The following is a 22891-nucleotide window of genomic DNA, read 5'->3' as shown; positions in this document are numbered from 1 at the left end:
TGGGATGATTTCGCTCCGGGGTAGTTATGCATGAGCCATCAGCACCTGGCTATGTCTGCATTTTAAAATGTTGAGCATGAGTGATATCAATATTAGCCACTTTCTGTCTTTGGCAACTTTAGAAAAATATAGAAAAGTAAGGGGAAAAAAAGAGAAAATAAAAATGCTGCCAGGTCTCAGTAATCCTAGCTACTCAGAAGGCTAAGATCTGAGAATTGTGGTTCAAAGCCAGCCCAAGCAGGAAATTCCACGAGACTCTTATCTCCAATTAATCACTAAAAAAATCTGAAGCAGAGCTATGGCTCAAGTGGTAGAGTGCTAACCCCGAGCAAAAAGAGCTCAGACAGCTCCTAGCCCCTGAGTTCAAGGCCTAAAACCAACACACACACACACACACACACACACACACACACACACACACACACACACACACACACACACACACACACACGTACACACACACACACACACACACTCTTCCTGATTTCTTTTTTAAAACAAAATCACTAACGTTTTCATATATTCTGATGTTTTCACTTGTCTTTGCTTTTATAGCTTTATGGAGTGAGCTCTATAACAAATGTGGCCATCAGTTACCATTAAACCTTTCCTACTTAATTGTACCCTAAACATTTCCCATACTATTTCAAACATTTTAAAAAAAATGAGCATATAGACAGGTACTGGTGGCTCGAACATGTATTCCTAGTTACTCAGGAGGCTGAGAGCTGAGAACTGTGTTTGAAAGCCAGTCTGGGCAGGGTACTAGTTGAGACTCTAATCTCTAATTGGTCAGAAAAAGTGGAGGTATTGCTTAACTGGCAGAGCACCAGGCCTGAGTGAGAAAGCTAGGCAAGAGGCCCTGGGCTCAAATTCCAGTACTTGCACCAAACAACAACAACAACAACAACAACAACAACGAAAAGTTCATTAATAGGTCATTTTCTGCAGAGTACAACTTTGGGCATGGACAGAAGGGAGTAACTATGGGAAAGTCAAGGAAGAGTGACATAGTCCAAAAGAATTGTCTTCATTACCTGACTTATTAAATGGTAACCTTTCTGTACAACACTTTAATAATAATAAAATCATATTTTTAGAAAGGCCACAGAAAAGGGCAAAAGAAAAAAATACATAATCTTTCATATTGTGGAATTCCTACTATTGGACATTTTTTGTTTGTTTTTTTTTCACCCATAAGTAATGTGGAGAATAACCTTTATCTGGATAAGTATTTGCCTTTTTAAAAAATTATTTTCTCAGAAGAAATTATTGCATTGAAAGGAATAGAATTTTCAAATTTATTTTCCTCCTGATTATCAAGGTAAGATGAGCTTATCATTGACAAGTAAAATATAATAACACTGGGTAAGAAAAAAAAATGTTCAGCATCCTTCAGCCAAAGGCAATTGAGATTAGCATTTTGACGTGACTTCTTCTGATACAGGCTGTTATTTTCGTTCTAAGCAAGACTGCAGGGTATGAGCATGTTTAAGGTTTTTGATAATACAGCCAAAATTGCTTTCAATTTATCACCGTATCTGCCTTTTGAAAGTGCTTGAGTTGTGAGTATTCTGAAAATACTAGCATGTAAAAATTACCAAGTAAATTTGGTTATTTCTCAAGTTCCCATGATTTTGGTTTTGCTAGCTGTGAGTGATGCTGGCATGAACACAAAAAAGTGTTCAGGCAGGCATGGTGGCCCATGTCTATAATCCAAGCTACTCAAAAGGCAGAGACTGGGAGGATCACAGTTTGAGGCCATCTCAGGGGAAAAAAAAAAGCAAGACCCCTTTCTCAACAACCAAAACAAACAGGCACATGATCACATCTATGCAGGAGGCACAGGTAGAAGGAAAATCTGGCCCAGGGGTGGAAAAATGCATGACTCTACCTACAAAATAATCTAAAGCAAAAAGAGCAGAGACAAGTAGTAGAGTATCTGCCTAGCAAACACAAGGCCCTAAGTTCAAATTCTGGAATCGCCATAAACAGACGAAGAGACCAAAAAGTGTTGAACAAATGTTACTTGAAAAGCTCATTCCCCAACTTTTGATGTGAATGAAGTTCATGCTTCTGTCAGTCTGTCTTGTTAACTATGGCCGTGGAATTGGGAGACTGTCATCTTAGTGACATAGGAGTTTGAGCTCTGACCTTCAAGGTTTAAAGCCAGCCTGAACAGGAAAGTCTGTGAGACAATAAACTACCAATAAACTACCAAAAAAAAAACGCCAGAGTGATTGTGTGGCTCAAGTGGTAGAGTGCTAGCCTTGAGTGAAAAAGCTAAAGCGGCAGTGTCCAGGCCCTGAGTTCAAGACCCAGTACTGGCACAAACAAACCAACAGCCCCTATTTGGAAGCATGACATATTTGACAGGAAGCTATAGAATGTCCTTGGAGATGAAGGTAAGATTTCGGTCCATTATTAATGCAGAGTGAAAAAATATTCTTCTAGTTATGGGCTTGAAATCTTCATATTAAGGTACCCACAGAACAAATATTGTTCTGTCCACAGAAGTACCTGAATGAGGCTGAGCCATCTTGGGCCCCCCTTTGACTGCTCTGCCTCCCGTTACTAATTCATGGCTCATCCTGGCCAGCTTTGCCTCTAGTGAATCTAGAAGAAAGTGCCTACCCCTTCTCTTCCTTTCCTTCCCCTCCCTCCTCCTCCCTTCTCCTCCCTTCCCCTCCCTTCTCTCCCCTCCCCTCCCTACTCCTCCCCTGCTCTCCTTTTCCCTAGTTTTGTTTCCCTTATCTATTTCCTTGTACTGATGACATAGGGATTTTGTTTCTCTTCTTAGCAGCAATAAAACAAACTTCTGATCTTTATTTTTATTATCCCCATAAAATACACTCAATTCCTCTTCCAATGGTTTTACCTAATTTGACTTCTCTCACCTGCAGTCATTCAATAATTCAACAATTCCTAACCAATTTATAGCACGTAGCAGGCTAAACACTGGAACTAGAGCTCTTCTAATTCTGGAGTGTGCCCAGTGGAATGGAAGGAAGCCCAGAGAATGGAAAGGGTATGTGGGAGGAACTTGTGGGCTGGTTGGTCCAAACTTCCCTGATGTTCTCCTCGGGGCAGGAGACTTCCTAGAAACAGTGATATTTGAGGCGTAACATGAAGGAGGAGCAGACATTTCATTCATGGGTAACTAGAATACTCTATGAGACAGAAACTCAAGGTTTTGAGAAATGGATGAGCTTTTTAGTGTGCCTGCAATACAACTCCAGGTAGCTCTTATAAGAGTGACAGGGGCTAAGGCCAGAAAGGCCTTAGGGGGAAAGGTGAAATGAGGTTTTAAAGAACTTTGTCTCATGGAGGAGGTCAGAACTTGATATGCAGTGGATCACTAGAAAAGATATTTAAGGAGGGACGGACACCTGCAAGATTAAAAAAAAAAAAAAAGCAGGCTGGGACCAGTGGCTTATGCCTGTAATTCTAGCTACCCAGGAGGCTGAGATCTGAGGGTTGTAGTTTGCAGCCAGTCTAGAGAGAAAAGTCTGTGGGACTGATCTCCAATTAATCACCAGAAAACTGGAAGTGGTGCGGTGATTCAAAGTGGTAGAACGTTAGCCAGGCTTGAGTGAAAGAGCTCACAGACATCACCCAGTCCCTGAGTTTAAGCCCCATGACTGACAAGATGATTCACTTATTCAATAAATCAAGTAAGCAAGCAAGCAAACAAACCGAAAACCATGCCCCTCACACCAATGTGGGGAATAGAATTGAGATGGCAAGAAATTCATTGAGTCAGTCAGCTGCAGTTTGGGAGATGGAGGTGGAGGAAAGAGGCATATGAGGTCAAGCAATATGGAGGGTGAATAAAAGGCAGTGAAGAAAGGATCCACATGGATGGCTGTAGGTGAACCAAAAAGGTTAGCTTGAGCAACTCAGAAAACAATGAGGGGATTAGCAGAGACGGGGAGAATATTTATCCCACTTGGCAGCTCTTCAGATGCAACCCTTCCTTCTACACCCAACTCGGGCTCTATCCTTTACAAGTCTTTGGCTTCCATCACTGATTTCCATTGTGGACCACTGCCTTCCCAGAACAGCTGCTCCGGGATTCAGCAGGGAACAGTGTTCTGCCCGAGCACCAAGGTGGTAGGATTGTTCTCATGCTTCTTCAATATTCATCCTACAGTGCTGGGCATTCCCTGTGTCCATCAGGCAGTGGGGCCAGGGTAGCATGGCCCTTGCAAATCAGATCTTTATTATTAAGTGTCTATAAAATGGAGTTGCTCTGATTAATACAGGGAGTGAAAGACACAGCGTTCTGGACTCTTTGCTTCCTCTTATTCAAAACAGGAGCCCCAAGAGACTCCACTTTGCCTAGGATCCCACAAGACATAATTAGTGAACTTTCAGCTTAGTGAACTCAGTTGTAGCCGAGTTTGAGCCCTACTCTGTCATTTTCTTAGCTCCGATGGAATATACAGATGAGGAAACAGCTTCACCTTTGCCTTTGTAAAACAGAGATGAAAACTGTAGAGGTATGGTGAGAATGAGGTATAAACAATGCACAAAGCAATTTCTGGCACTTATTAAATGCTTATTATAGTATTGTTGCTTTTAGTAAGCATGACAGGGTAATTGCTGTTTGATCCTTGAATTGACACCATTCAGCCTAGTAAACTCATGCATCTTCAGATTAGGAAAAACCAGGGCCATGGTGAAGCTATGGGTGTGCTTGGGGTTAGACACCCCTAAGACCAGACCTTGAAGCCCAGATGCCTGCAAGACAGGGCAATCTTATCTTAGGTTCCATTCATTCCATAAGCCCATGATCACCCTGGCTTTTCATGAGGGTCTATCAATAGTTAATGCGCCGGTGTCAGTTGCTGTAACTGAGCATACCGCAGCACCAACGTGAATAAATTATAGGCAGGAGGAGAGAAAATAAAATGCCATTTTCTCAGAGTCCCAAGTTTCCCTGGCTGCACAGGAGCCCAGACACTGCAGGGTAAACTTGCCCTCTGATGGAGGACTCTGAGAAGAAGTTAAATCAAAAAAGCGACGACAAACCTCGGAAAGTACGATTCAAAATCTCCTCTTCCTACAGCGGTCGGGTCTTGAAGCAGGTCTTTGAAGATGGGCAGGAATTAGAATCGCCCAAAGAGGAGTACCCTCACAGCTTTCTCCAGGAAGCTCTTGAACCCATGGATGGTGTTTATGGGTCTGGGGAGCCTCCCAAGCCCCCGCTATACTCCCCAAAGCTGACTGCCCAGAAGATCAGCGTGTTCAGAGAGGGCAAGACCTACACACTAGCAGGCAGCCAGCCTCTGTTCAATGATTACAAGACAAATGACCATAAGGTTAGTATTTTATGCATTTAACCACATTCAGGGTAAGCCTCCATAAAATGATGTAAAGAAACACCTAATTGCTTCAGATTTGTATCTTATTCATGCTCAGCTACAAATCAGAGCTATAGGTGCACCGGAACGGAAGCTTGTTATTAGAATAATATTTCTGGGACAAAAATAACATGCTTGTTGACTATTCACTGGAAAGCGCAATGAGCATAAATAGCATTCAGATAAATTCCATCCAGGGTAATACATGGTAATTGGGTCTTTGGCTGAGTTTTCCCAGTATGTAAATTAAATAGAGGTACAGTGGTTTTCAGATTGCCAGGATGTCGTTTGAGAAAATTATGCAGCAGTGGGTCGTTTTGTTTCCTGAAAGAGCTGAACGTTTGAAGGTGCTCATTTCACTCCAGCCAATTATTTAGCTTGTGGTTTTTCCTTGTCTTGTTTTAACCCTCCCCCCCTTCCCCGACATCTTCCTACTGCCTGCTTTTAAAAAGGTTTGTCTATCTGATAATTTTTTTCTTTGCAATGCTGATTAATATGAGCTCTAGGTAGATGGAGTCCTGGAAAGAGATGGCACAAAATTCAGTGGGGAGATGTTCCCTGGGGAAGACATTTGAGCTAATAGTTTGATTGAAGCATGTGGTTTACTTGCAAATCATCTCTGGTATTATGGAAAAATCAAACGCCCATACCAGTTTGTCTTAAGTTAGAAGTCCCAGGAATATACTTAATGGTTTTTCAAAACTCATAGGAGATGAATATATGTTCATGCCAGTGGAAACAAGAATACCTTGCTTCTTTTGAAGATCAAATACAATTATGTAATGCATTCAGGTTATTAATGAATAGTGCACCTGGATATGTGTACCCTCATCTTTGAAGTATGAAGTTCAGATAATTACTCTCTAATCATTTTGATTGCCACTTTCCTAAGAGAATAGATAATACATTTGTTGCAGACAAATGCAATGGGCTTGTTGGTATTGGTGGAAGTATAATTATAGGGGTGTCCACAATTACGAAAATGAATATCAGGTTTCCTTTGAATATGAAAGGGGGCTGGAATGAGCAACCCCTTATGTTAGTGAGGGCCAGTGAGGGCATTATCCGGTGCTAGCCTGTTTTATTTCCTATTATATTTCTATTATATCATGGAGGAGAACAGCAAAGGATGTTCATTTCATTTTGCAGATGAGGAAAATGGTGACTCAAGTGTGTAAGGGATCCATCTTTATTACAGGAACCTTATTAGGTGCAGAGTCAGAATCAGAATCCAACTCTTCTTGTCTTATGGCCCATTCCCTTTTCAAAATCAAGATTATTAGATAATCATAACAATGAGTATAATACTACCATTTATTGTGCACTTATTATGTTTTAGGCACTCAGTTATCTTGCAAACTTATAGTATTCCTTCTTATCCATATCTTCTTTGAGAGTTGAGAATTAACAAAGTCAGTTCACACACGTCTTTTACAAGACAATGGTAGATAATTTAGGAATGCTTCATATATCATGTGCCCCATTTGACATTTGAGTAAATATATGATTTTAATGTGGACTTATACAAGCGGGTTAAATGAGTCATGATGACAGCATGACTCAGTTGGTCATAACACAATACATTTGTGAGGTACTGGTAGGTCACATCTGAAATACCAGCTACACAGGAGGCTGAGATCTAAGAATCATTCAAAGTCAGCCTGGGCTGGAAAGTCCATGATCTCTAATTAATCTCTAGAAAGCTGAAAGTGGAGCTTTGGCTCAACTTGTAGAGTGATAGCTGTGAGTGAAAAAGCTTAGAGACAGTGCCCCAGGCCCTGAGTTCAAGTCTCAGTACTGACACAAATAACAATAACAAAAACCAAACCAAAAACAATGACAAAAAAAGCCTCACAGCATTCTAGAGGTCATAGTGAATACCTGCTTCATTGTTCTCTTGGATGCTTGATCAAGTACTCCATCCCAGTGTGGCCAGGCTTGGGCTAGGAGAGGGGCCATGATAGATTCATGCAACTGTGCCCACTGAAGCAATTTGTTAATGTGGTATTCATGGCACATGACTTACTATATGATTTTTCATAGCCAATCTAATTGTAGAACCAACCCTGGTAAACACTGGCTCTAATTGAGTGCAGGGATTCAAAGGAAGGGCTCTGAACTCACATATTTGTACACAGCTGTTTGTGGCAATTCTCAGCTGCCTAAAGGTGGAAACAGATTAAATGTCCATCAGTTGGTAAATGAATAAACAAGATGTTATACATATGTATGGTATTATTCTACCTTAGAAAGAAAATTTTGAAATGCAACAACATGAGTAAATCTTGAAGAAATTAAGTTAATGTCTTTATTGACATTAAGTTAAGTGAAATAAGCCACTCACAAAAGTAAGTATATGGTAAGGGTCACTTATGTGATGTACTTAGAATTGTCTAATTCAGCTGGGAGCTGGTGGCTCACAGCTGTAATCCTAGCTAACTCAAAAGGCTGAGCCCTGAGGATCACAGTTTGAAGCCAGCCAGGCAGGCAAGTCTGTGAGACACTTATCACCAATGTGTCACTAAAATAGCCAGAAGTGGAACTGTGGCTCAACTGGTTGAGTACTACCCCTGAGCACAAAAGCTCAGAAACAGTGCCTTGACTCTGATTTCAAGTCTCCCTAGGACTGGCACATACACACACACACACACACACACACACACACACACACACACACAGACACACACACACACACACTAACAAACAATAACTTATTTTTCTCTTCTGTCTTGAGGACCTGATAACCATAATTGTACTTTGTGTCTTTATGAATTGGGCTGTGTGTGTGTGTGTGTGTGTGTGTGTGTGTGTGTGTGTGTGTGTGTGTGTGTGTGTGTGTGTGTGTGTGTGTGTGTGTGTGTGTGTGTGTGTGTGTGTGTGTGTGTGTGTGTGTGTGTGTGCTGGTCCTGAGGCTTGAACTCAGCACAATATCTGAGCTTTTGTTCAAGGCTACTACTTGAGACAGAGTTCACTTCCATTTTTTTTTTTTTTTTTTTTTTGCTGGTAATTGGAGATAAGAGTCTCACAGGGACTTTTCTGTACTGGTTGGCTTCGAACCATAATCCTCAGATCTCAGCTTCCTAAGTAGCAGGGATTACAGTTATAAGCACTGGGTTGTTTTTTTTTTTAAACAAAACAATACTGGGTTTGAACTCAGGGATTTGTGCTTTCTAGACAAATGTTCTACTGCTTGAGCCATGCCCTGAGTCCCATGTATAGATTCAATTTGGGAAGAAGAAAAAGGTCTGCAATTGGATGGTGGTAACAGATGCACAATAGTGTCAATGTACCTGAGCTCTTAGAAAAGGCTGAAATGGTAGTTTTTGTATAACGTATATGTTATCACAATCATTATCATCATAATAAAGCAAAGACTGATGCCACTCAACCTTGATCTTTATGTACAGTTATAGCAATTCACTACATGAGCCTGGGCAAAGTCTGAGGCTAATGTTGCTGAACCTCAGTGTTACTGACATGACATAAAGGTAACAGAAAGAAGAGCGTTGTTATTCTAACTAAAATGATCCTACAGCTGGGTCCCAATGGCTCATGCCTGTAATCCTAGCACTTAGGAACCTGGAATCTGAGTATCCCAACTTGATGCCAGCCCAGGCAGATTCTTACCTCCAATTAAACACAAAAAACCAGAAGTGGAACTTTGGCTCAAGTGGTAGAATGCCAACTTTGAGCAAAAAAGCTAAGTGAGAGTGTCCAGGCTCTGAGGTCAAGCCCCAGGACCAACACACACACACACAGACACACACACAGACACACAGACACACAGACATACACAGAGACATACACACAGGCACACATACAAGTAATACATATGAAGCACTTAGCATTGTGCTGGTCCCTTGCATATGTTCAACAAACATTACCTACCATTGCCACAACAAGCAGGTCATTATCAAAGAAATGTTGAGCATTTTTTATTTTATGTGATATACAGAGAAAGCAGTTATAAATAATAAAAAATACTTCAAGGAATTAAAGCAGATGGAAATTTATTAAGCTCATAAAAATGTGGAAGAGGAAGGGGAGGGAAACCACCTTTCTTTTTAAATGTTTTTTATTATGAGCAAGGTAATGAGTACATTTCTTATCAAGCATTGTTGCCTCTTCCTTTGTTTTTCCCTTACCATCCCTTCCCTCCCACCTCCTCAGCTATACCCCTTATTACCACTCCCCCCTAGCCTAAATTGTAAAGTTTATTTTTCGACATAGTGTCTTGTACATCTCATTGTTACAATGGGTCAATCCATATCCTTATTTAAACAATTTGTTTTTTCCCTTCCCCTCCCCAAATTATATCAACACCAAATACAATGTAAACAGGGGTTATACTGTGGGGGAGGGACATACAAAGCAACAAAAAAAATCACATGGTACCTTATAAATATGGAAACCACCTTTCTTGAATACCCACTTGATACATATTAGCAATATCATCTTCACAACTGTTCTATAAGAGTTTCACAAATCAAGAAAACAGTTCATAGGGGCTGGGTAGCTTGCACACCTCAATACAAATTTGTCTCGCAGACTTGTATAATACTTTCAGTTAGGTCTGTCTCTCTCAGAAGCCCATTAAATTTCTAGCGATGCATTTAAAAACAGCAAGGAGAAGTTTTAGTGGTGCCCAAATAGTAATCTGTAGGCATGTTGTCACAGAAACCATGGTATTTGCAAATGCTCAACGATATAGATTGCCATTCTAGACAGAGAGGCCTTGACTTCCTTCCAGAAGGAAGGAATTAAAAAAATTCCTGGCTCTCTCCTGGCCTTCTATAATGCAAGAGAGGATGTTCTCACAGGTAAGTGGATGTCACCAGATAACGTGAACTTGAATTACACCCAGGGAGCTTCCTTAGACACAGAAAAGAATTTGGCTGTCAAGATGACTGAAACTTAAATACACCTTTGAGGTGATTTGGGATTCTCCATCTTTGGAGTAAAAGTATTTACTATCCTGAGTATCTCAGATATTAACTAGCTTAGAGGCAGGCCATTGGATATCATCTTTGCATATTGAGGCTTTGCTTTCAAAAAAGAAAAGGAGAGAACAGAGCTGTAGATGTGAAACACACACACACACACACACACACACACACACACACACACACACACACACACACACACACATCCCAGTAATGGGACCTCTTTGGCTATCACTGGAAGTAAGAAATGGAACCTTCCAAAAGTACCACCATCCTTATCGTCTGATATTTAGAAACTGATAGTCCTGAGTGTGAAACAGGAATCCAGTGTGCATAAAACAAATAGGCAATGGAAGCTGCCATGTGATCCTTTGAAGGAAGGAAAGAAAAGAGAGCCAGATAGAACCACTGTGGCTTGATAAATAACTCTTGAAAAACCCCGCGACTATTTCAAGGAAGACAATCTGAATATTGAAGTCTTGCTCAGATCTAGTTTGGATTGAATACATGGTGTCTTTATACCTAAGATTGATTCATTGTAGCACCTACATAGATTTGGTTTAGGCAGTTCTACAAGCAGGACAAAAATACTTCCTGCTGAGTGTATAGCTGTGTAGTAAAAGTGTGCATTCACCATTGAAGAATCGTTTTAAGTGATAACAATATGGCTTGCATAGTAGTACCAGCTTTTGCAACTGTGTTTTATACATTTTCCAACCCTCCCTCAATTCCAGAAGTTGATATCATTAGCTTCAGGGATAAGAGTCAAATATTTAACCTTATGAACATTGTCCAGTCAGTGTTGCAGCCAGTAAAGTCTTGGGGTATCATTCTGGGCTTGGAGTCCGAAATATTACCTCTTATACCACTGGCTTTTGATGGTGTTAGAGGATATACTAGGTGGTAATTAGGGGGTTCTGAGACTCCTGAATGCCTTCCTTGGTACTATGTCCAGCCCTACACTGGAAGCTATGATGTGCAGCAGACCTTCCCCTCTAAAGTCTTACATTCTGAGGAGTTCAGCTGTGATTGGCTATGATCAACAACAGGAAGGAACTTGGTTTCCTTAACTTACTGGGAAAGTAAACAAGCCAAGGAATGAGCCATCACCATGAGGTCTGCTGGGATTATAAATGCTGGAGCATGGAAATCATCTTTCTAGTTCTCCCCCGCCCCCCGATATTGGTTGGGTTCTATGTTTGTTGATTGCTAGTGAATCAGATCAGTTGCTGGTGATGGCTAGTTTTATCTTATTCTCTGCTTCTATAGCCCCCACCTATTATAGATTTTGGAAAGATCATCATCTACACGAACAACCTGAAAATAATTCGAACCCCAATGGACAAGAGAGACTTCATGAGGAAAATTCTCCAGAAGGAAGAGGAGGCTGAGGAGGAGTCTCTGATGAGCAAAGAAGAAAGCTATGGGGATGAAGACCAAAGCGACGGGCCTTTGCTGGAGACGGAAAGTGCATTTCCCCATAGCCAGTACACACAGGTATGGCAGATTGCAGGCAGGGAAGCCCTGCACCAGTAATCTCCAAATTCTTCTTGTTGGTTGTGGGGTGTGAACTTAGGGCCTGGGTGTTGTCCCTGAGTTTTGTGCCCAAGGCTAGTGCTCTCCCACTTTGAGCCTCAGCTCCACTTCCATTTTTTTTTTCTGGTGGTTAATTGGAAATAAGAGTCTCTTGGACTTTCCTCCCCAGGCTAGCTATGAACCTCAATCCTCAGAACTCAGCCTCCTGAGTAGTTAGGATTACATCCATGTTCTGCTTCCAAACTGTTTTGATTGTGTCCTACTTATCTAAAACTTTTGAATAAATAGTCTAAAAATTAAATATAGCCTAAATGTCTAAATATTAAAGACATGAAGGATTTTAATTTTTTTGTTTATGTTTTGCCAGTCTTGGGCTTGAACTCAGGGCCTGGGCACTGTCCCTCTACTTCTTTTGCTCAAGGCTAGCGCTCTACCACTTGAGCCACACAGTGCCACTTCTGACTTTTTCTGTTTAGGTGATACTGAGGAATTGAACCCAGGGCTTCATGTGTGCTATGAAGCACTCTACCACTAAGCCACATTCCCAGCCATATGAAGGAATTTTAATGTTGTTGTATTTTAACATGTTAGTAATAGTCCATATTTCATATAGTCATAATTTAAATATTCTTGGACTCCTTTTCATATCTGATTAGCCATTCATTGTTTTTTAAATTGTTTCTAACCATGATTCTAGCTTATAAACCTTTGTCTGATTTTTGGTTTTGCTTTTATTTCTATTTTTTGTACTAAGACCTTGGACTCAGGGCTTGGGTAATGTTCCTGAGCTTTTCTGCTCAAGGCCCTACTACTTGATGCATAGCTCCATTTCTGGCTTTTTGGCAGTTAATTGAAAATAAGAATCTCACAGACTTTACTGCTTCCAACTGTAGTCCTTAGAGCTCAGCCTCCTGAGTAGCTACGATTATAAGTATGAGCCACGGATGCCCAGCTGAACAGCTGGCTTTGTTGTTGTTGTTGTTTTGGTTGTTTTTTTTTTTCTGTTATGGGGCTTGAACTCTTGTCCCTCAGCTCTCCAGCTCAAGGCTAGCCCTCTACCACTTGAGCTACAGCGCCACTTCCGGTTTATTGGAGATGAGTCTCACTTTTTTGCCCAGGCTGGCTTTGAAATGTAATCCTTAGACCTCAGCCTCCTGAATAGCTAGAATTATAGGCGTGAGCCACCTGTGCCAGGCAACAACTGGTTTTTGAGGTATGGAAAACTAATTCTTCCAATCCCTTCCCTCCCCTCCTCCCCTCCCCTCCCCTGCCCTGCCCTCTCCTCCCCTCCCCTCCCCCTCCTCTTTCCTTCTCCTCCCTTCCCCTCCCTCCCCTCCTTTCCCTTACCTTCTCTTCCCTTCCCTTCCCCTTCCTTCCCTTCTTCCCTTTTCTTTCCTTTCCTTCCCTTCCTTCCCTCACTTCTCTTTCCCTTTTCTCACCTCCTCTCCCCCCTCCTTTCCCCTCCTCTCCTTTCCTTTCCCTTTCTCTTTCTTTTCTTTTGGTTGAATTGTGGTTGAATTCAGAGCTTTGTGCTTGCTTAGCTGTTGTCTACTACTTGAACTACACCCCTAAATATATTTTTTGCTAATTATTTTGGAGATAGAGTCTAGTGAACTTTTCTGCCCAGACAAGCTCTGAACCTCAGTCCTCCATATCACATTGTCCTGAGTAGCTAGGATTATAGGCATGAGCCTGTAAGGGTGGTCTGTCATTTTTATAATGAGTTTTGTTGTGCTTCTGTTATTGTTATTATTATTGCTGTTATTATTATTACTGTTATTGTTATTATTATTACTTTGGTGATGATATCATGTGAAGTCACGTGTCTACTTTGCTACTTTGTACATTAATTTAGTCAAAACTAGAAAACATCATTTGTTTATCCATGAGCTAGCTCAGGCACAAGAAAACTGCAATATATTTCAATGTGCAAAAAGTGAAGAACTGAGCTCCTTGGGATGCTCCTTAACACTGACTCCTTGGGATGCTAGCATGTGTAGGGACTGACTAGAGAGAGTGCCATTGTCAACCAGTATATTAAAGATTAGCCTAAGAGTGGCTTTAAAATATTATCAACTGAAAATATCAGCTAGACATTAAAGGTATTAAATATTAATTGACAACAAACTATTAATAGACAGTATTTTGTCTATTTTTAGATCAAAAGAAAATATAATTATAATTTCTCTCACAAGCTTTGAAGGAATGTGACTGTGGACACCATGCTCAGGCTCAGATGGCAAGGAAGAGTGTGGGTACCCATTAATTCACAGTGTGCAGATTGGGGTGTGGAAGCAATTTTGGTCAATTTAAGCTAAAAACATGGGGGCAAAGTGAATTTGCTGTCTATCATACTTGGCTTCTAGTGTTACTGTTTTCTGTGTTCAGTGACACTTTTGTGTGTGTGTGTGTGTGTGTGTGTGTGTGTGTGTGTGTGTGTGTGTGTATGTGTGTGTGTGCTGGTCCTAGGGCTTGAACTCAGGGCATGAGTGCTGTCCCTGAGCTCTTTTGCTCAAGGCTAGTGCTCTATCACTTGAGCCATAGCTCCACTTCTGGCTTTTTTGGTGGTCAATTGTAGGTAAGAGTCTCAATAAGAATGGCCAATAGACACATGAAGAAATGCTCAACCTCTCTAGCCATAAAAGAAATGCAAATCAAAACAACATTGAGATTCCACCTCACCCCAGTTAGAATGGCTAGAATCAAGACCTCTAATAACAACAGATGCTAGAGGGGTTGTGGACAGAAGGGAACCCTACTGCATTGTTGGTGGGAATGTAAACTTGTTCAACCACTTTGGAAAGTAGTATGGAGGTTCCTCAAAAGACTCCACATAGAGCTCCCCTATGACCCAGCAATCCCACTTTTGGGCATTTACCTGAATGATCACAAACAAGACCGTACTAAAGCTACCAGCACAACTATGTTAATGCAGCATTATTTGAATATGGAGCCAACCCAGATGCCCCTCGGTAGATGAATGGATCAAGAAAATGTGGTATATATACACAATGGAATTCTATGTCTCCATCAGAAAGAATGACATTGTCCCATTTGTTAGGAAATGGAAATACTTGTAAAAATTATATTAAGTGAAGTAAGCCAGGCCCAAAGTAACATAGGTCCCATGGTTTCCCTTATTTGCAATAACTAGTATATGTCTGAGACAAGCAAAAAAGGTAAGATAAGATGATGTTAAGTGAAATGAACCCCAAGATAGGGATACAAGTGGTTTTTCTTTCTGATATTGTTTCTAACATATTTATAAGGTACCATGTGATTTTTTTGTTGCTTTGTATGTCCCTCCCCCATGGTATAACCCCTGTTTTCACTGTATTTGATGTTGGTACAATTTGTGGAGGGGAAGGAAAAAAACAAATTGTTTAAATAGCGATACAGGTGGAACCATTGCAACAATGAGATGTACAAGACACTATGTTGAAAAATGAACTTTTCAATTTAGACGAGGGGGTAAGGGGGAGTATATTTGAGGAGGTGAGAGGGAAGGGATTGTAGGGGAAAAACAAAGGAGGAGGCAACAATGCTGCATAAGAAATGTACTCATTACCTTGCTCATGTAACTGTAATCCCTCTGTACGGTATTTTCACAATAAAAAACTTATTTTTTTAAAAAAGCATCTCATGGACTTTCCTGCCTGAGCTGGTTTTGAATTGCAATCCTCAGATCTCAGTCTCCTGGGTAGCTAGGATTACAAGTGTGAGCTACTGCTGCCCAGCCTCTGTGACACTCTTATTCCCCTTGTGTTGGCACAGAAAATGAGCAAGGGACTTTCTGAAGCCTGGGTGACATCCCTGTTCTATGAGGATGTAGAAGAAGAGACTAATAAGGCAATGATCACCGGGCATCCGTGGCTTACCCCAGTAACCCTAGCTACTCAAAGACTGAGATCTGAGGATTGTGGCTTGAAGCCAGCCCAATTGGGAAAGTCCTTATGACTCGTATCTCCAATTACCTATCCCCCTCTCCCCCCCAAAAAGGTGAATGGAGCTGTAGCACAAGTGGCAGAGTTATAGCCTTGAGTGAAAAAGCCCAGGCCCTGAGTTCAAGCCCCAAGACTGGCACAAAAAAGGCCATAATGGGCTTTGAGTGGCAGCCTTAAGTTGATATACCAAAGACTCCATGTATTCTCATTTGGCTCCTTCCTTCCTCCCTCCCTCCCTCCCTCCCTCCCTCCCTCCCTCCCTCCCTCCCTCCCTCCCTCCCTCCCTCCTTCCCTCTCTCTCTCCCTCTTTCTCTCTCTCTTTCTTTCTTTCTTTCTTTCTTTCTTTCTTTCTTTCTTTCTTTCTTTCTTTCTTTCTTTCTTTCTTTCTTTCTTTCTTCTTTTTCTTTCTTCTTTTTCTTTCTTTCTTTCTTTCTTTCTATCAAATCTACCTAAGTTTCCACAACCTTCTCTAGAAGCTTCTTTCTTCTGTTTTCCTTCACTCTTTCCATCCTCTCTGCTTGGGAGCAAGCCACTTGGACTCCAGAAAAAGGCTTTTAACTTTGATTCACATCTACTCATAACTGTTCTCATATTCACTCAATTAATCAGCCCTCCCCACCCCCCACCCTACTTGTAATATCCTTTCATTGCTTGGGATAAGACAAAAACTCCTTCCTCACTGTGGGTAGTCTGGCCATTGCTGGCCTCTCCATGCCCTCTGCCCAGACACACGGCCTGTCTATCATATGTTTTATGCTCTTTCCTAACAGAGCCAAATCACCTCTTTCTGGAACATTCTCCAGGTCCTCTGCCACTTTGCCTTCCGCTCCTGAGATCACAGTGGGATCATACACACTTAGGATCTTCCTTGGCTTTCATAAGGATAAAGTCCTCCAGGATGGACCTGCACCCTTCCCTACAATGTCCATCTTCCCTCTGTCATCTGCTTAATGCTGGCTCTTCTCCATGAGTTTGTCTCCATGCAGGGAGAGGTGATATTTATGCTGAGTACCACATCGCAAATCCCAGGTCAGAAAAATAACAGAGCCTGGAATACCATAGCAAGTATCGGTTAATATTTGTGGAAAGAATATTAAATATTGCTAGGTGCCTGGGGCTAATCCTAGCTATTCAGGAGGCTGAGATCTGAGGATGACAAGTCAAAGCCAGCCTGGGCAGGAAAATCTAGGAGACTCTTGTCTCCAATTAACTGCCAAAAAATCAGAAGTACAGCTGTGGCTCAAATGATAGAGCACTTGTCTTGAGTGAGAAAGCTACAGGACAGCACCTTGTCTCTGAGTTCAAGCCTAGGGAGCATGTGCACACGTACATGAACATTGAAAAATAAGTGCCAGCTGGTCACCAGTCTTTTTGTTGTTGGTGGTGGTCGTGGGGCCCGAACTCTGGGCCTGGGCACTGTCCCTCAGCTCTTCAGCTCAAGGCTAGTGCTCTACCACTTGAGCCACAGCGCCACTTCTGGCTTTTTCTGCTTATGTGGTGCTGATGCATGCAAGGCAAGCACTCTACCACTGAGCCACCTTCCCAGCCCCTGTCACAAGTCTTGTGCCACCATGTCACTGGTCTTTTACACAGAACAATGGAGAGCCTAACATGGCAGTAGCAAGGTGATTGAATATTGAAATCGGAAACATTACTTTCCTACTTTAAAATTCTTTATTTCCATACTTTTTTTTATCGTGCTATAGCCCTGCAGGAGCACTTTTTCCCCTCCAGAGGAGGTCTAGAAATAGTAACATGCAAGCCTGAATGAAAAAGCGACCACAGGCCTGACAGACAATTACCTTTAAATTCAATTTGGGGCAATCTGTATTTTCCAGTGGTAGTGCTATAAACTAGGACAGGACTGTGAAGCAGAAGCTTGCTGGAAGGGTTATATTTCACTTGTCTGTCCTTTACACTCTGTTTTAAATTGCTATTTGTTTGCCCAATCCTCATGCAATATATGCCCAAACAAGTTTTTATTCTGAAAGAGAGGGTCACAGAACATCAAAGAACTCCTCCTGACCAAGGGATGCTTTGTTCTGCCTCTATAGAACTGCGAAGCAGTACCAGCCTGGTGAAAGATTGGGGCAAGGCTTGCAGGTCAGGCCACGCTCCAACCTCTCCATCCCAGACAACAAAGGAGAAGAATTTGATTCTCAGCAAAGCATACAAGGGTATACTTCTGGTTTTGTGCTCCCTGAAATCAAGGTTATAAATCATCCCAGCATTTCTATGCTTTACCCATCTCATTTCTGGGATGTTGATGTTGGGATGTTGGTGGTGATGATGATGGTGGTGATGATGGATGGTGGTTATGATGATGACAATGACGCCGCCGCCGACAATGACGATGATGATGATGATGATGATGATGATGATGGATGCTATTTTTATTGAGGGGTCCCTCACAGCAACCTCACTTCATCTTTTCATTGTATTCTCACCAGGATCTTGTGAAGCAGGAATTATTAATGATCTCATTCTTCAACTGGGGAAACTGAAGCTCAGAGATGTTAAATGACCTATCCGAGGTCACTAGAGCCAGTAGTCACATCATCTCATGATCACAACTGCTTTTCTAGGCAGTCCCTTAACTGATGCCTGTAACTGTCTTCAGGGCTGTGAGAGCTTGTGTCTGTAATGAGACCTAAAGCCCCTCTCCTTGGTTAGTAGGAGTTAGTAGGAAGTGGACTGAATGAGTCTGCCTCCCAGGTTCTAGCATTTAAGCTGTGCCAGATAATTGTATTCTCTACAGTTCCATTAAATACTTTGGGAAGATTTTTCTTTTAAGTACTGAGAAAAATGCCAAGCACGGTGGTACACACCTGCAATCCCAATATTCAAAGGCTGAGGCAGAAGGATTACAAGTTTGAGGCCAGTTGGGACTACTTAGAAGGTTCAAGGCTAGCCTGGATTATCCTGAACTAAAATAGTAATTCATAATTATTTTATGGGCATTTTAATTACCAAGAAAAGAAGAAAAAGACGTCCATTCTGCACACATCATATAGAATAAAGCTAATGAAATACTTGTCGAGTTAATTGATTAAAAAGACTGGGAAAGGAATAACCCAGATCGAAGTCTTAATATGAACCCTAAAACCATGGAACATAAATATCATTTGGAAGAAGATTTGGCCTTGTGTTCTGCACTTGGTTAGCCAGGTTATTTCATTAATCTTCCAATTTCTGCCTTGGCATTCTATGCACATGGGTTTCTGGGTTGCATTGTAGCATTGCAGTAGTGTTTTTACTATACTTTCTTCGGAATATTGGCTGACATCATGAGAATCTCACTGGGATCAAGTACAAAACATAAAACCTTCTAGATCTGTCAGAAAAAAATGAATAGTGACAATTTGCTTGAATAATATTTTGGCAAATACCTATATTGTACTTTAAGAGGAGAAAACAGATTTCTCCATTGTTAATGCATGGCCACAATCAATACAATACAATACAATACAATACAATACAAAGATGAGATTCATTCCAGTGACCCACACCTATAATAGTAGTTGCTCCAGAAGCTGAGATCTGAGGATCATGGTTTGAAGCTAGCAGGACAGGACCCTTATCTCTAATAACTACCAAAAACCCAGAAGTGAAGATATGGCTGAAGTGGTAGAGTGGTAGCCTTGAGCAAAAATTTGAAGGATCAGTGCCCAGCTCTGAACTCTCTGTGCAGAGATTGTTTTTGTTCTTGAGTTATACAAGAATGCTGTCTGAGGGCTGCCATGTGGCTGTATGGCTCTATGGCAGAGCACTTGCTTACCATTTGTGATGCATGGAGTCCAAACCCCTAGAATTGAAGAAGAGGGAAAAGAAGCCATATTAGTTGGTTGAAACTACCAAGTGCTCAGCAGGGTCAGGTGCCTTGCAAGTTCCTAGAATTTAAGAACATGAAGGATGCTCCAGATATCGTTGTTGTGTTTGTATTCTTAGAGGTCCCTTTGTGCATGGCAAATACTGTGCCAGGTACTCCACTACACATGAGCATTGATGGAGAATAGGCACTACTAGCCAGGGCGCTTCCTGTCCTGACAGTAGGACTGTCAGGTAGGGTAGGGGACCATAGGCTGGGGTGGGCCAGGCTTCCTGGAGGAAACCTTTGCTCAGATTTGATCTGGGAACAAGTGGGGGTTAGCTAGACCCCACTTACCAGGCCAGTGGGGGAGAACTATTAAAATAGGTGACAAAAATTAAATAAGCTTAGAAGCATTTTTTTTTAAATACTGTATTTATTTATTCTTATATAGCAGTTGAGCAAAAGGGTTACAATTCCAGAAGCCACCTTATGAGTACACAGCAGCGTCATTCCCCCACCCCATCTTTACCCCTCCCTTCCCTACCCTTAAGCTATACAGTCCAATTTTTACACGATGTACACTGAGTATAATGACTGTATTTGTTCACCCTCCTTTCTCTATTTGTGTATCCCTTCTCTCATTGCCCTCCCCTACCAAACATGTTTCAGCTGCTATTCATTTTGTTCAGTGGTTTATTAGTTGTTGAGAGGAGTCACACCATTAAACTCCTCCCCCGAAGTATGCCATCCTTTAGTCAATTCTTTGCATGTAGGTGCATATAAATCTCACATGTTACCAAGTATGCTTGCATTTAAGATCTAACTTCAACATATGAGAGGACATATGTGCTGGGTGTCTCTTGGAGCCTGACTTAATTCACTTTAACATAATCTTTTCTAGGTCTATCCATGTTCCTGTGAATGACATAATACAGACGAGTAAAATTCCATTGACTATATGTACCTTACTTCTTGATCCACTCATCCATTTTAGGACACCTGGGCTGTTGCCATATGTTAGCTATCATGAATAGTGCAACAGTGAACATGGACGCACTAGTGTCTTTACTATATCCTGACTTAAAATATTCTGTGCAGATGCCCAGGAATATCACAAGGTTTTATCTGAGGGGGAGGGAGTATTCATTAAAAGATTTCCTACATGACTTTCTTGTGCCAATCAAGATTGCAATCATCTTAATGAGACAATATTCCATACCATCAGAGATGGGTTCAGTTAGTTTATGCCACAGTCCATAGGCACCTGGGCCAGGATTATGAGGGTGGGATAGAGAAAAATGAGTTGGATTTGGAAAGAATTTTTTTTGGTGCCAGTCCTGGGGCTTGAACTCAGGGCCTGGATGCTGTCCCTGAGGGTTTTTGCTCAAGGCTAGCACTCTACCACTTAAGCCACAGCGCCACCTCCAGTTTTTTCGGCGACAAGTATCTTATTGACTTTCCTAACTGGGCTGGCTTTGAATTATACTCCTCAGGTGCCAGCCTCTTGAGTAGCTAGGATTACAGGTATGAGCCACCAGTGCCTCACTTTGGAAACGTTTTTGAAAGTTGAAGGGGACAGGAGTTGTCACTAGATTGTCCAGGCGTTATTCTGGTGTCCCCCTTTATTTCTTAGGAGAGTCCCACTTTTTAGAAGGAGTGTGATGTTGCCAGTCTAGTTGAGATGTCTTAGGAAAGGAATAAGACAAGGCCAACAAATGTGTTTGTGTAGAGTGAGTATCAAGGACTTATTGGCAAGGCTTAAAAAAAGAACTCAACTCCTTTGGAAACCTTAGATGTGCTGAGAAGATTGCATTTACATATATCCTCTCCCATAATATTGCAGGTAATCAGAGATTAAGCTTTGCCATTCACTTCACAGGTAGAGAAACAGATGAAGGGAGGCTGAGGGCAGAGGGTACACTGTAGAGCCTATGTCAGATATCAGCCTCAGCCCTAGTCTATTGGCTTTGAGCACAGAGTTCTTAATCACTGTGACTTATGCTATTCTCAAAGAGCATAAAATATTACAAGAATTCAGAGCTAAGCTTTGAAGGCTGGTAACACAGATTCATTCATCCACACAGTTTCTCTGTCACAATAACTGATCTTTCTTGAGTACCAACTGTTGGGTAACTATAACATTGTCATTAGAAACATGAATTTTGGTACTCAGCCCCCTGGGATCAAAACTTACCCTCTCTAGTTCCATGCTGTGTGTGTGTGTGACATCGCCAATTAACTTCTCAGTATCTCATTTTCCTATGGCAGGGAAGAGAGGATTCGTATTAGCTCACTGAGATGTTGTGCAGATTAGATGGACGGATACATAGCCCTTAGAAAAAAAAAGCACCTGGCATTTGCCAGTGACTGTAAGGGCTCATAATAAGCATTTGCCAATGAGGAAAAATAAAGTCTTTATGGTGCTCTTAGAAAGAACGTGTCACATGGTAACAAAGGCAGTGAAGAATGGGGTGTGTGTGCATGCCAGATGCGGTGACAGAAGATGCTGTGTTCCTGTTGCTTATCCCAGAGATCCTCTCTGACAGAATTGCCGTGAGTCGTTTGCATCTTGGCTGTTCCCCTCACTGACCTTTGTGAAAGACATTTTTTCCCCCCTATTCTGCCCCAGCTTGTTTCTGGCCCAGTGCTTTTCTGACCCTCAGGCAAACTCTACACTTAGTTCAAGTGCTGCACTGATTAAACTCTTGTCATGTCTTTTGCAGGAAGGGGAGCTTCCTGAGGAGAACTGTCTTCACTGCCGAGGGTCGGGCAGTGCCACCTGCTCTCTGTGCCATGGCAGCAAGTTCTCAATGCTGGCCAACAGATTTAAGGAGTCCTACCGAGCCCTGAGGTGCCCTGCTTGCAATGAGAATGGCCTACAGCCTTGCCACATTTGCAACCAATAGCTGTGGTTTTCTTGTACCTGCCTACTTTTCCTTTACCACTCTCCCCCAAATTATTCCTAATAAAATACCCTCTCCTCCGCCTCTCTCAGCAAGGAGTCCCGCAGCTGCAAACCATTCCACCACTAGCAAAACTCAATTACTTCATGACATTTTGTGAGGCCAGCACTATCTCTACATGGGTCTAAATAGGAGGGGCATTTTTTGAATTAAAGCCTGCTTTGACACTGGTTCTGAAATTATTCTTCCAAGATTGTGTGCATATAACTCACTTGACTGAGCTCAGTTTCTATTTTTACTTGCGCCAGTGAACAAATAAATGCACACTTCAGGCAGCAGGGTGAAGTCATTTTCTGGTTAGGAGTTATTTTGCAAAATTATTCAGTGA

General features: G+C 41.7%; 1 protein-coding gene across 1 annotated transcript; it reads left to right on the top strand.

The window, feature by feature from the left end:
- The first annotated feature begins 4988 nt into the window (after nt 1-4988).
- Nucleotides 4989-22675, top strand: Grxcr2 (glutaredoxin and cysteine rich domain containing 2). Its single transcript, XM_070035998.1, has 3 exons — nt 4989-5324; nt 11579-11806; nt 22324-22675. The coding sequence occupies exons 1-3, from the start codon at nt 4989-4991 to the stop codon at nt 22504-22506; spliced, it is 747 nt and encodes a 248-aa protein (XP_069892099.1). The 3' UTR covers nt 22507-22675.
- The last annotated feature ends 216 nt before the right edge of the window (nt 22676-22891 follow it).

This window comes from Dipodomys merriami, unplaced genomic scaffold, assembly GCF_024711535.1.
Source record: "Dipodomys merriami isolate MVZ:Mamm:240054 unplaced genomic scaffold, mDipMer1.0.p SCAF_27, whole genome shotgun sequence".
Classification (NCBI taxonomy): Eukaryota; Metazoa; Chordata; class Mammalia; order Rodentia; family Heteromyidae; genus Dipodomys; species Dipodomys merriami.
Note: the sequence above shows the minus strand (reverse complement) of the source record. Positions and strands in the feature narration are given on the sequence as shown.